Source organism: Neofelis nebulosa, chromosome 1, assembly GCF_028018385.1.
Source record: "Neofelis nebulosa isolate mNeoNeb1 chromosome 1, mNeoNeb1.pri, whole genome shotgun sequence".
NCBI lineage: Eukaryota > Metazoa > Chordata > Mammalia > Carnivora > Felidae > Neofelis > Neofelis nebulosa.
In genome coordinates this window covers 31,717,513-31,732,186 of record NC_080782.1, presented here as the reverse complement: position 1 = coordinate 31,732,186, position 14,674 = coordinate 31,717,513, and the positions used below count along the sequence as shown (strand labels likewise).

Here is a 14,674-nt window from a genome sequence, read left to right as displayed (position 1 = left end):
AAGAGTAGAAAAAGTCGAACTAAATTAAAAAGTGGAATTTATAACTTATTTTAAACCAATATGTTGGGAATTTTAAATTGGGGCGGGAGTCAGTATATAATTGGGTAATTTTCTTTGAGGTAGATCTTTTTTTTTTTTTTAATGTGTTATTTCCTGTGTGAACATTTAAGTGTTAATGATAGGTTTTTTTCTGATACAGTAGAAAAGAATCACACTTTTTTATTTTAACATTTAATTTCTTGGGTCTCTGCTCCACTTTCAAACAGAGAAGACAGAGAAGCGAGGTTTCTAGCCAGTAAAATGGGAATCATAGCAACATTCCGGTCATGGGCAGGTAAGTTACTCTGCTGCTTTAACATCCAGTAAGAAAAACTTGATTATTTTTTCATATGTTAAATTACTATTGCATCATCTGATTTAGATGTTAACCCGGTCTTAACTTTATACATTATTATTAGAGTCAGAGGGATTTGTACAAAATTATTAAAATGGTCTATTTGTAAGTCAGTGTGCTAATGATTACCAGAGCAATTAAAAAGTCTTTCTGTGGACATGAGCTTTCATTTGTTCTGGGTAAATACCCAAACAGAATTGCTGGGTCACAATGTGGATGCATGTTTAGTTTTTTTTGTAAGAAACTGACAGACTTTTTCTCAGCATACTTGCACCATTTTGTACCCCCATCGTCAGTGTATGAGAGTTCCAGTTGCTCTGCATCCTTGCCAGCATTTCGTGTTGTCTTTAATTTTAGCCGTTCTGATGGGTGTATAGTGGTATCTCATTGGGAATGTTATTTGGATTTCCCCAATGACTGAATATTGAATATTTTGTCCGTGTTTATTGGCTCTTCACATAACTTCCTTTGTGACATAATAATGTGCTTAAAATTGTTTGATTCAGTTATTTCACTTAAAATTTTGATCTATAAAGATTAATTGAAGTCTGTCAGGTACAGCCTTTTGTGCATTCAATAAATTTTAGAATTAAACTTTTAAAAGACAAAAGCCAAGCAAGTTTTTCACTCCACTTTAGGTTAAGAAGGTATTATATAAGAAAGACAGAACATTGTCTTACTCTCTCTCGTATTACTTTCTGAAAACCAGTCATCAGTAAACAGGAGTAGTAGACAGATTCATGAACATTTTGGGGTATGAAACAAATAGAAGAAGGAATTTAAATGATAAAGTTACTAATAATCTGTAGTCAACAGGGAAATGTTACTTCTGATAACCAAATAATTGCACAGTTTTGGAAATTATTTGGAAAGATACTGTAGATTTTATATTATGAATACTATAGATTTTTTTTTTGAAATTCAGATCAGTAATTTCCCTTTTTATCCTTTGTAGGTATTATTAATTTATGCAAACCTGGAAACTCTGGGATCCAGTCTCTAATTGGAGTACTTTGTATACCAAATATGGAAATAAGGGTAGGTAAAAGTTACTGTAATTGTTTCATTCCTAGACTTTTAACAGAGGAGATTATTTGTTCAAAAAAAAAAAAAAAAAAAGCTATTTCAGGTGTTGCCTTTTCCTTATTCTATATCATAGATCATTTAAAAAAACACATGAATTGGGGTCCCTGGGTGGCTCAGTTAAACGTCCAACTTCAGCTCAGGTCATGATCTCATGGTTCTTGAGTTCTAACCCGTGTTGGGCTTTGTGCTGACAGCTCGGAGCCTGGAGCCTGCTTCAGATTCTATGTCTCCATCTGTGTGTCTGCCCCTCCCCTGTTAATGCTCTGTCTCTCTCTCCAAAAATGAATAAACATTAAAAAAATTTTTTTAAACAAATACATGAATAAATGTATACTGCTTAGTTGAACCCTAAGGATAATGTGAAAAATTTGAAATACTGATGTTGTTAGGAACTGTGGCTGTATTAAAAACTGGATTAAAATATGAAATCAATTGTACTTTATTCATTAAAAAATGCAAACAATATGGAAGGGCATTCTCATAAAAGGTTCAAGCAGTACAGAAATATATTTAGTAAAAACTAAATACAGTATTTATGTATCTTATGCCTTCTAACTTATGTTTTTATAATATGTTATGAGTGGTGGTTTTGATTAAAATTAGTTTAATATTTATATGCTTATTTATTAGATATATTCCTAAATTATTAATGCATAGCAATTTATATTAAACAGCTAAAACAAATTGAAATTGGAGGAAAAAAATTCTTTGGTGGTTCTTCCTTCTCCACTTAAATGTTTTTGTTTTAATTGCGTTCAAAAGAATAAATTTGCCCTTTTCTTGTTTTTCTTTACTTGAACCAAACCTGGAGTTTAAAAATATTAGAAAATATTAGCCAATGGTGCCTTGCTTAATGTGAAGTGAAAAGCATTTAGAACGGAAATGGAAGGATGTGATTGTAGATGGAAAGACCTATAAGCAGGGAGCTAAAGGTTAGGGCAATTCACTTGACTGCTTACTTAGCAGATGGTGAAAGAACATGGTTTTGGGAGTCTGGCCAACTCAGATTTGACTCCTGATTTTAGTATTGATAGCTCCATGACCTTGGGCAAATTACTTTTAACCTGTAAATCTATTTCTCCATATCTACTACAATGGGGATAATAAAAGATTTATTGGAAAGATTAAATCGTGTATATAGTAAGCATGCTGTAGTTATCTCTTGTGTAATATAGGCCTGATATGGTAATTTTCTAACATACAGTAGTTTTGTCTTTATCAGTATTTTATTCTCTGAATAGGACATTTAAAAAAATCTTTTTTCAATTTTTTAGTTTCTTAATTTAAATGATTCATTCCATAAAAATAAATGGACTGTATTTATTTGCACTTGTAGCGAGGTCTGCTTGAAGTACTCTATGATATATTTCGTCTTCCTCTACCTGTTGTGACTGAAGAATTCATAGAAGCACTGCTTAGTGTAGGTAAGTATCGAAGTACATTTGTATCTGTTCCTGTATTGTAATTTTTTAAATGGTTTATCTGATAGAGGCAGAGTCCTTTAAAAGCAAAATAGTGAACTAAATATTAAATATCATCTTCTTATTGCATCATCATGGAATTGATATGAAAATAAAATGTCAAATAAATTTCTAAAAATAAGAAATTAAAAATTTTTTCCCATGACCCTAGCTGTTGCATATGAACAGTGAAATTAATAGAAAGATGGACAAATTTGAAAGGAAGAGAGGAGATAAGAAACTGATGTAATTCTCACATTAGATTATCTCATTCTCATTTCGTTTTAGCCAAATGACTCCTAAGTCCCAAAATGAAAGAAGTTTAGATCTGTGTACATCAAGAAATCAGTTTTTTCTGTATGCCTTTCCAGTCTATTTATTTAACTAACATTTTAAAACATTATTTACAGCCTGACTAGCTGATGGTTAACTGATATGTTTTGGTGATTTTTTTCATTTTTTTCTAACCACCTGGTTTTAACTATTTAGATCCAGGCAGATTCCAAGACAGTTGGAGGCTTTCAGATGGCTTTGTAGCAGCCGAGGCAAAAACTATTCTTCCTCATCGTGCCAGATCCAGGTAGAATTTTGAGAAATAGTTCAAATTTATTAGTTACTGTTTTTATGTTCAATTATGTAATATATTGAACAGTATTTAAACTGTTTCTGTGCTGTGTTTATTTCTAGGCCAGACCTCATGGATAATTACTTGGCGCTGATACTCTCTGCATTTATTCGTAATGGACTTCTAGAGGCAAGACTTAATAAGCCTTAACTTTATTTTATTTTTTAAAATTTTCTCTGACAGAGTTCTTTCAGAGCAACAGGCATATATGATGCATACATTTCTTCCTAGATACTGTTTTGCAACTATAATATTTTCTTCCTTATTTTCAAAGGGCTTGGTTGAAGTGATAACAAACAGTGATGACCATATCTCAGTTAGAGCTACCATCCTCTTAGGAGAGCTTCTGCATATGGTAAGTTCCCAACTCCTGATTACGTTTCATACCATTTACTGTTTTAATTTGTAAAAAGGTTATTTTAATAATGTTACTTTGTAGTACCTCAAAAAGTAAAGTTCATTTATTTGTCTTTGCATTGCAAAGAGCCTTGATGCCTTGTATTTATCTATACGTGTGTGTGTGTGTGTGTGTGTGTGTGTGTGTGTGTGTGTGTGTATTTATTTATGTATAGGCTAGTTTTATAAATGGAACAAATGTAAAAATTAAAAAGTACTGAATATTGGGACGCCTGGGTGGCTCAGTCTGTTGAGCGTCCGACTTCGGCTCAGGTCATGATCTCGCGGTCTGTGACTTCGAGCCCCGCATCGTGCTCTGTGCTGACAGCTTGGAGCCTGGAGCCTGTTTCAGATTATGTGTCTCCCTCTCTTTCTGCCCCTCCCCTGCTCATGTTCTGTCTCTCTCTGTCTCAAAAATAAATAAAAAACATTAAAAATAAAAAAAATTTTAATAAGTACTGAATATTGATTTTTATACTCACTTTTGATGCTGACATTTTGAGTCCTATAAATCTTAATGTATCTCAGAAAGATATTCTGCCTAATAAGCAAGAAATTACAAAAGTAGATATTTTAATCAGGTAGCAGTAGAAATAATATGGCAATCAGTGCCTGAATTTTATTCATTATATTTTTAAAATATTTCTTGTGTCGAGTTAGCTAACATGCAGCATATACAGTGTGCTCTTAGCTTTGGGAGTAGATTCCCATGATTCATCACTTACGTTCGACACCCGTGCTCATCCTAACAAGTACCCTCCTCCATGGCCATTACCCATTTTCCCCACACTCCCCTCTCGCCCCATCAACCCTCAGTTCTCTGTATTTAAGAGTCTCTTAGGATTTGCCTCCCTCTCTGTTTATAACAATTTTTTTCCCTTCCCTTCTCTCATGGTCTTCCGTCAAGTTTCTCAGATTCCACATATGAGTGAAAACATATGATATCTTTCTTTCTCTGACTTATTTCACTTAGCATAATACTCTCCAGTTCCATCCACATTGTTGCAAATAGTGCCTCAATTTTAGAAAACTTTGTGAAAATTTTCTAAATAGAACTCCCTTGTTTGAACACATTTTTCTCTGCACACTTGTGGGTTGAGGTGTAGAGGGTAAGAATCTTTTTTTTTTTTTTTTTTTTTTGCCTTGATTTTTGTGACATCAGTAACTTCTGGAAAAAAGGAGCTAATAAAGTGATCTGACCATTCTCTAGTCCCAGCAAATCAAGGAATGGGAGAACTGATTGTTTGCAAGATAGAAATTCCTGTTTCTAGGTCACCTATTTGTTAATAGAATGCTAAATAAAAGGAACCACTTTCAACTCATTAAGGAAGAAGTAACCCTGTGGCAGATCTTTTAAAATTGTTATGGTTTTCTCTTATTGGCAGAATACTTTTTATTTCTGTTGTTTCAGTCCTCCCCCACGCCTAGTGTTTTGTATTTTTTCCCCCACATAGCAGCTGGGCTCTGTGAGTGAGATAAAGAGAATTGAACAGAGTTTAAGAACTGTCTTGTTGGGGCGCCTGGGTGGCTCAGTCGGTTAAGCAGCTGACTTCGGCTCAGGTCATGATCTCACAGTCTGTGAGTTCGAGCCCCGCATCGGGCTCTGTGCTGACGGCGCAGAACCTGGAGCCTGTTTCAGATTCTGTGTCTCCCTCTCTCTGACCTTCCCCTGTTCATGCTCTGTCTCTCCCTGTCTCAAAAAATAAATAAAACGTTAAAAAATAAAAATAAAAAAAAAAAGAAAAAGAAAAAAAGAACTGTCTTGTTTATCAGGGAGTTGTTCAGCCGTGTGCTGCATTCTCATTCAGCCTATCCATGGAGGAATTAAGTAATATTACAGGTTTCTCAGGTCAGATTTTTATTTTAATTCTTAGTATATCATTTTCTATAAGGTTATCAATATCTAGAATTAGTTGCTTTTAAATGAAGGATTTTTTAAAAATAAATTTCATCTGTTCCTTTCCTCCCTGACCAGAGTTCTAGGATTCCCTTGAAATATAAAAGCTGGTCATTTTAAGTATATTGGTGTTAGTTCATTGTTTATTATCTATCTTCATTGATAGAAAGCAAATTGAGTGGTGGGTTTTGTTTAGAAAGCAGGATTAATTATAGCACTGGATCTAAGTTTTGATATGTAATCCTTTTAAATCATTTAAGAATTGAGTTTAATTGATTACTGCTTAAAAATTATAAAGTTATAATATAGGATCTATAAAATTTGGAGTTTTATTAATGTGAGTCTGTATCTTTATTCTGTCTCATCCTTGTTGAAAGTAGATAAGATAAAAAATTATAAATAAGTTTGTACTGGAAAGTCATTAAGTTAATTTCATGAGTAAAGCCTTTAGTGTTTTATCTATGGATATTCTAGAATAAAATACTTCTAGTTATCAACTTGTAAAAAATGTTATGTTTCATTTTAGGCAAATACAATTCTTCCTCATTCACATAGCCATCATTTGCACTGCCTGCCAACCCTAATGAATATGGCCGCATCTTTTGATATCCCCAAGGAAAAGAGACTGTAAGTATCAGAGCTCTGTAGCAAAGATTGTGTCTGATATTAATACCCACTTAGATGACCTTCTCTTCTTTTTAAAATTTTTCAGGTTTTTTTTAATTGTTTTTTTAGGGAAGCCTCATAGGTAAAGGAAAATTAATAGTATTATTTAATAATTTGTATTTTAGGCTACCAAGTATTATAGCTTAGTAAAATCAGGTTTTTCTAGCATATTTCTGGACAAGGACATCCATCTACTTCATCATTAAAATTGTTGGTTGAGAATTTTTTTGACTGTTTTATGTTTTCAGCAGCAATTCAGGCTCTTTTTTTAATGTCTAAAATATTTCAAGTTAACAAAGCACAAATATTAACAATGTATTCTTTTATGTGTGTAATTAAAAATGTTGGAATTTAGTAACTCATACTGTAGGCATTGAAGTAAACTAAACTCTTAATACTAAAGTAGATACTACAAACAGAATTTTTAACCAAGAGTATGGTAATACAGCTGTAGCTCTGGTGGAATTTCAGTGCTAATAATAACATATAATTTAGAAGGTAAAGATGAAGAAGCTTGATTGGAAAGTGCTAGTAGGAATCTTTTCATTTAGTTAAGATTATGTCTAAGCAGGGGTGTTTTTTCCTTTTTTTTTTTTTTATTCTGCCTATTATCAGAGAAATCTATATATTTGGACTTTTTTTGGTAACGTTAGTAAAATGCAGTTCATTAGCTATTCAGAACTGTGAATTTTTATTAACAGTTACACATTTCTTCAAAGTTAGCTTTTGGGTGCCTGGGTGGCTCAGTTGTTAGGCATCTGACTTTGGCTCAGGTCATGATCTCATAGTTGGTGAGTTTGAGCCCCACATCAGGTGAGCTCGAGCCCTGCATTGGGTAACACATGAGCCCCACTTTGGGTGAGCACAAACCCCGCTTCGGGGTCAGCTCGTGCCCTGCTTTGGGTAAAACACAAGCCCTGGGTGAGCCCCGCTTCTCTTCTCTTCTCTTCTCTCTCTCTCTCTCTCTCTCTCTCTCTCTCTCTCTCTCTCTCCCCCTTGCTCATTTGTACCCTCTCTGTCTCTCAAAACAAAAAAAAAATTTTTAATTCAAAAGTACATATATGGGCCTCACTATAAATAAATAATGTATTTACTTATTAATTTTAATTTTACCTATGAATATACTATTACTTAGTAGACTGAAGATCCCTAAAAGCCATAGGGATCATCTGTCTCAGTTCTAACTCTAGGCTTCCATTAGTACTGATAGCTTTCAACTTTTTTCTTTGTTAAATGTGTTAATGTAAACAATCTCTACATCCAGTGTGGGGTTTGAACTCATGTCCCTGAGATCAAGAGCTGTATGCTATACTGACTAAGCCAGCCAGGGCTCCCCTTTCAGTTTTTATTTTAGTAGTTAACATGATGGAAAAATGTATTTCCCAGAGCCTGGTAGACCTAAACTCTCTGGGTTAGATTATGGCCATGAATTTTAGGGTTTATGAAGAATTCAAATTTACCTTCAAAATTTCAGTAATAACAGTCTTATAATGATTTTGTTTTTGTTTTTCTTAGCTCAGCAAGCTCTCTTTACTTCTAAATACTTGCTAATCTGAACACATCTCAAGGTTTTTAAATTTTAAATCTGATTTGTATTTACCAGAACTTCTATAGTTGAGACTTGATTGCCACCAGATTCTCGAGAATTGTGCTTTTATGTACCACAAACAAGGAATTAAAAACAATATGTGAAAGGATACCATTTACAGTTGTAGATCAATGGGGGAAGTAGAGACTGTACAGGTTGATACTGAAATCATCGATTATCCACAGGGAGTGGAAATGAAATATTCCAGTGTCATACCATAAATAAAAATCAGTTTCAGATGTATTAAGGATTTAAATGTGAAAAGCGAGGTTTTTAAACTTTTATAAGAAAATAGAGAACACTAGATTTCAGACTTTGTAGTTCTTAAAACCAATATATAAAAAGTGCCCACCGCCACAGGAAAAATGATTAGTAAATACATATTTAGTTGGCTCTAAATAATTTGTGTTTCTTCATACAAATCAGCAGTGTTTTTGATACTTTTTTTCTTTGTGGTTCCAAATTTGATTAAATGATTTACTTTTTAGTAACAATCTCTGGCCTTGAATTTATATATTTTACTAGAGTAATTTACCAGATTGATCTCTTTAAAATTATGCTAGCTTTGGGGCACCTGGGTGGCTTAGTCAGTTGAGCATCTGACTCTTGATTTTAGCTCAGGTCATGATCCCAGGGCTGTGGGATTGAACCCTGCAACGGGCTCTGCGCTGGGCATGGAGCCTGCTTAAGAACCCCTCTCTCTTCTCTCTCTCTCTCTCTCTCTCTCTCTCTCTCTCTCTCTCTCTCAGTAGATAGATAGCATAATGCTAACTTTGCTACAGAATTAATTCAGTTTTTTTTCATTAGGCGAGCCAGTGCAGCCTTGAACTGTTTAAAACGCTTCCATGAAATGAAGAAACGAGGACCTAAGCCTTACAGCCTCCATTTAGATCACATTATTCAGAAAGCAATTGCAACACACCAGAAACGGGATCAGTATCTCCGAGTCCAGAAAGATATATTTGTTCTTAAGGTACTGACATAAAATACCGCAGGTTTTAACTTAGTTTCCTAATTTTTTAGCCGATGGATTTTAATGTGCATATACTTGCTTGAGTTTGCAGTTTTATTCATGCTTATGGATCTTCAAATGGCATTTCAGTTTTATAATGACCAGGTAGTTTAGAGCTGTGTTTTTATAACTTTTTAAAGTTAAAAAGCCTTCACAATTCATCCTTAAATGAAAAATCTTTCTTTATATTTTTAAAATTTGAACTTAGTCTTCTCAATGTGAAGATAATTTGCTTTAATTTTCCTTATTACTTTCTGATGGTCTTAGGATACAGAAGAAGCTCTTTTAATGAACCTTAGAGATAGCCAAGTCCTTCAACATAAAGAGAATCTTGAATGGAATTGGAATCTTATAGGGACCATTCTTAAGGTATGGCAGGATACTTCTTGGTCATGGCTTGATTGGCTTCATTTTATTATTCATTGTAATTCATCACAATTAAATGTTTGGGAATTGATAAATACATATATGATATAACATATTATGTTTTTCTAGTGGCCAAATGTAAATCTAAGAAACTATAAAGATGAACAGTTGCACAGGTATGTAACAACTGTTTTGCATTTAAATCGAGAGAACTTAGATTTGAATTATATTATGCCTAATACCCATGAAAAGTAATAATTGGTATTTTAAAGATACATACATACATTTTAGTGGTTGGTATTAGTAGGTACATGTATACATTTTTGAGTTTTAGTCTTGTAACCCAAAAGCATCAGCTATTTCTTTTTCTAGTTATTTATATTCTGGTTTTAGTTTTAGAACACTTGATGTACTTCAGATAAAAGTTTCTCAGATTGGGGTAATATCAACCATCTGGTAATCTTAACCCTAACGTGTGAGGATGACATAATAAGGACATAGTGTTTCCCTCTCAAAATGATGGCCATTTTTACTGTTCTGCTGCTACGTGCATTTGCATCTGGCTTTGGAGGGTTATTCATTTGTCCTCCTTTTTACATTCCCCTTAACCAAGTTGATGCTCTCTACACTTTTTATAAAACAAGCTAATGTTCGTGGCATATGCAGTACTTAAGCTTTGTGCTGCTCTCTAGTACCCTGTGCATTTGTGTTATCCTGAGTTTAGAGTAATCAACCACCAGTACTGATCTCATTTAATAAAATGGCCTTCATGTTTTTGAAAAGTTCATGTCCTTAATTATTATTTGGTTGTATTCATCTACTCATAATGCTTAACTTAATATCTATATGTGGAATATATATGAAACATATAAATTTACACTGGAATAAAGAAGCATAGCACTAACTTCTCATACTGCTTGAGAACAAAGATGAAGTCTCATTCAACTTTGTTTCTCCAAATCCTGAGTTTGGCACCTTTATTGGACTGAATTGTAGTGCATGAAATTATATTGAACTAAGTTAAATGGAAGCTTAGACCATAATGTTGAAAGTTATAAAGCTGAAAGATCACTAATTGTATTCATTGCTTTATAAATTAAGTTGCCTGAATTTTACCTGCAACTTTTATGCTTGACCTTTTGCCTAATTGTGAAAAACTGACAGAATTGTAGTATGATACATTTTGCTTACAATTATCTAGTGTAAGATTATTTTATAGAGTCATGGAACAGTGATCGTCACAAAATACAGAAGAAAGCTTATGTTCAGGTGGCTTCTTTATATATATCTAGTCTTATCTTCTAGCTAGTTATGTTATATCTGCATTTTTCTGGCTAGCATCTTTGCTCTCTACTATATATCTTTCAGGCATCTCACCATAAAATTATTTCACAAACTGTTCTTGATAACTAAGGTGTTTTTTTGGTTGGTTTTGTTTTTTTATTGGTGTGTGTGTGTGTGTGTGTGTGTGTGTGTGCGCGCACGCGTGTGTGTAATGTACCAAATATGTTTGTTCCTTGCCATTTACTATAGTGGTTTAAACACAAAACGTATTCAAAATCTTGTATGATAAGCTATGACTAAGTAATTGTTTGGCTTCTTACTTTGTTGCTAATTTTATTTTGGTTTTAGGTTTGTGCGAAGACTACTTTACTTCTACAAGCCCAGCAGTAAATTATATGCCAACCTGGATCTGGATTTTGCCAAGTCTAAGCAGCTCACAGTTGTGGGTTGTCAGTTTACAGAATTTCTTCTTGAGTCCGAAGAGGTAATGAGCATTTTGAATATTATCCGGGGCAAATGTTTTTCATTGAATTAACCCTCTTCCTTTTATTTCTGAGTATGCATGAGTTGTGTTTAGTAGCATACAGAATGAGCCCAGACCTAGATTTGAATCCTGACTTTGCCACTAGCTAGTTATGGGACTTTGGACGAGTTACGTGCCTTCTAGAAAACCTGTTTTTTTCCTTGTTGAGTGGAAGATAATATCATCTTCATCTTCATACAGCATTGTGAAATGAACAAGTACTCAGTGATTGGTATCTGTTGTTAGTAACTTCATCATTATCTCTAAATTTTTTTGGACTTGATTACAGTTAATTTTTCTAATTAAAAGCAAAAGTGCTTTTCTAATAGTAACACAATGTATTTTCTTTTAGGATGGGCAAGGATACTTAGAAGATCTAGTAAAGGATATTGTTCAGTGGCTCAATGCCTCGTCTGGAATGAAACCTGAACGAAGTCTTCAGAATAATGGTTTATTGACTACCCTTAGTCAACACTACTTTTTATTTATTGGAACACTTTCTTGCCACCCTCATGGAGTCAAAATGCTGGAAAAATGCAGCGTATTTCAGTGGTGAATATCCCTAGTTCTGTTTCAAAATATACCTGAACTTTATTTTTAATGTAGTCAGAAATGGTATGCTTTTTATTCTGTGTACATGTATTTAGTAAGTTTTATTAAAATACAAAAAAAAAATAGAGTTATCTTGCTGCTTTGTTATTCTTTTTATGTGATATTTGTCATTAAATGCTTTTTTGTAGAAATGCTTATTTATATTTTCATCTTTTTTTTTTTTTAGTCTCCTTAACCTCTGTTCCTTGAAAAATCAAGATCACTTGCTGAAACTGACTGTTTCTAGCTTGGATTATAGCAGAGATGGATTGGCGAGAGTCATCCTTTCCAAAATCCTTACTGCAGCTACTGATGTGAGTGTAACACAGGCAATAAAACTATATTTTTATAATCAATTAATTCAATAACTCATAAATTTTAGCCAAGCAGAATTAATTATTAATTCTAAGAATATGGGATGGAATTTGAGTTTACTTTAAAATAATAGTTCCTTCAAGGAACTATGTGTAGTACCCATTTTTTTTCTATAAAGGGGAAGAAGCAGCTAGATTGAGACAAAAGTATTTCATTTACTAGTCTAAAAAAATATATCAAGGACTAGACCATCAATTCCAATTTTCCTGCCATTTTCAAGTAGCAAAACTGCCCCAAAACAGAGCCCAAATTGACGATCCATGGTTTGTTTTTTTTAATTTATTTTTTTATTTTCATTTATCTTTGTAGGCCTGTAGGCTGTATGCAACAAAACATTTAAGAGTATTATTGAGAGCTAATGTTGAATTCTTCAATAACTGGGGAATTGAATTACTAGTGACCCAGCTACACGATAAAAACAAAACAATTTCTTCTGAAGCTCTTGATATTCTGGATGAAGCATGTGAAGACAAGGTGAAGGTTTATTATTTTATAATAGAATACTTAGACATGAATTTTTATTCAATTATTTTAAATTAATTTTAATTATTAAAATATTCCATTTTAGTAGAAAATTATGTAAATTATAATGTACTTAACACGGGCGTTTTGGAAATGGAGAATTTACCGTCTTTTGCAATTGTTAATTTGCCTAATACTTCTTTTAGGCCAATCTTCACGCTCTTATTCAGATGAAGCCAGCTTTATCTCACCTTGGGGACAAGGGTTTGCTTCTCCTCCTGAGGTAAATATTAAGTAAATTTTTCTTATAGTTGTGTTTTTGTTGTATTCTCTCTAGCGGTATATTTTAAAGCTCAGTTCAAATCCAAACAGGAAGCACTCTAAAGAGTTTAGTATTAACTACTGACAGAGGTCTATTTTAGAATCTTAGACATCCTTTAATACTGAAACTCTGTCTTTTCATTGTTTTCCTTAATGTTTCTTTTACATTTCTGTGTCTTCTCATGATTTTCATGACATTTTCTTTACTGTGATTGGATTCATATGTTTTTCCAAGATTATGAAAATTTATTTTTATTTGAAATTATAGTAATAGTTGACCTTTTACTTTCAGGAAGGAGCTATTCCTAAAGTCTTTTAGCTTCTTAAATATAGTATTGTTTAAGATATCTTAGCTCCTTTAAACACTTGTAGTAAGACTTTGTGTTAAACTATTGCTTGTTTTAATTTACAGATTTCTTTCCATTCCAAAAGGATTTTCCTATCTGAATGAAAGGGGTTATGTAGCAAAACAGTTGGAAAAATGGCACAAGGTAACTCTCTGTTGAATAAGCTTTAATTGGTATGTTTTTATACTAGGAAATAGATTTATGAATTTAGAGGATTTTTCATATCAGTGTTTTGAAACGAAAGAGGTCAAATATTTAAACATTCATATGAAGTCAGGTCTTAAATTCTGTATAATTACTTGTATTTATATTTATCCATTTTTTTAAAGCTAGAGAGCAGTCATTTTATAGTGAACTATTGATTTTGTGTACATTCTATTGAAATTTTGTTTTTGGTTTAATTGATACAATCTACTGATATAATTCTTTTATTCTTATTCTTGGGTCCCTTAGATAGCCCTTTGAAGCTACGACTAAAACAGTTTTCCTAAATGAAGGAAGAAAACAGTTCTACCAAGCAGATATAATAATCTAAGTTAACTTCGTTTTAGGGTGCTACTTTTACATAATCTGAGAACAGACTTACTGCTGTTTTAGATAATGGGGAAACCTAGGAAGGAGGGAATAATTTGAAGTGATTAGAGAACTTACTAGCTTTTCTTTAGTTGGTTGTCACTGTGGTTATTTTGTTTGAAGCATTATAAATTGTCAAAGCATCTTAGAATCCCATGGGTAATCAATCCAAATGTAAATAATTTTTAGATTTTTCATCATGTCAATCATTTACATTGTCTATATTGAACCATATTTCACAAGAAGCTCTCATTTAAAAAACTCTATAATTATAAAACATATTTTAGGCATGAAGTCGTTAGTAATTGATGAATTGGAGAATTGAGGTAAGATATGATAGTTTTAGTTCATAAATAGAAGTTATTTAAACAAATTACCATAGTAAAATCGGTCACCTTGTTATACAAATTACAGTATTAGAAAATTGCTTAGCATATCTGGTACGGTACTTTCAAATAGTAGGTATAAAATATAAATGCAATCACAAAGGCATGTGCAGTGTATAAGGAAACACAAATGATTCTGCCTTAGGGATTAGAATTAGTGAAAGCAATGTTGGGTGGGCTCAGGAAAGCATATGATATTTGGAATGGTCTTGAGGAGGAGGTAGGTAGATGAGGAGGAAGAAGGGTATTCTAGGCTGAGGGAGCAGAATAGATCTATATAGATTATAGACACTTCAGATTTATGAAGAAAGCTATCTGTATT

At 33.0% G+C, this 14,674-nt stretch overlaps 1 protein-coding gene across 9 annotated transcripts in view; it reads left to right on the top strand.

Moving 5' to 3' along the window:
- Positions 1–14,674, top strand: part of RICTOR (RPTOR independent companion of MTOR complex 2) — a 122,412-nt gene that overhangs the window by 78,565 nt on the left and 29,173 nt on the right. For all 9 annotated transcript variants that reach the window (XM_058718013.1, XM_058717966.1, XM_058717945.1 and 6 more), the window contains 16 exons: positions 267–334; positions 1,350–1,432; positions 2,817–2,904; positions 3,430–3,520; positions 3,628–3,694; positions 3,840–3,920; positions 6,385–6,485; positions 8,920–9,085; positions 9,392–9,493; positions 9,620–9,666; positions 11,123–11,258; positions 11,650–11,849; positions 12,076–12,202; positions 12,573–12,737; positions 12,932–13,008; positions 13,459–13,537. In XM_058718013.1, coding sequence (XP_058573996.1) covers positions 267–334; positions 1,350–1,432; positions 2,817–2,904; positions 3,430–3,520; positions 3,628–3,694; positions 3,840–3,920; positions 6,385–6,485; positions 8,920–9,085; positions 9,392–9,493; positions 9,620–9,666; positions 11,123–11,258; positions 11,650–11,849; positions 12,076–12,202; positions 12,573–12,737; positions 12,932–13,008; positions 13,459–13,537 — 1,678 coding nt within the window. The remainder of the gene's footprint in view (positions 1–266; positions 335–1,349; positions 1,433–2,816; positions 2,905–3,429; positions 3,521–3,627; positions 3,695–3,839; positions 3,921–6,384; positions 6,486–8,919; positions 9,086–9,391; positions 9,494–9,619; positions 9,667–11,122; positions 11,259–11,649; positions 11,850–12,075; positions 12,203–12,572; positions 12,738–12,931; positions 13,009–13,458; positions 13,538–14,674) is intronic.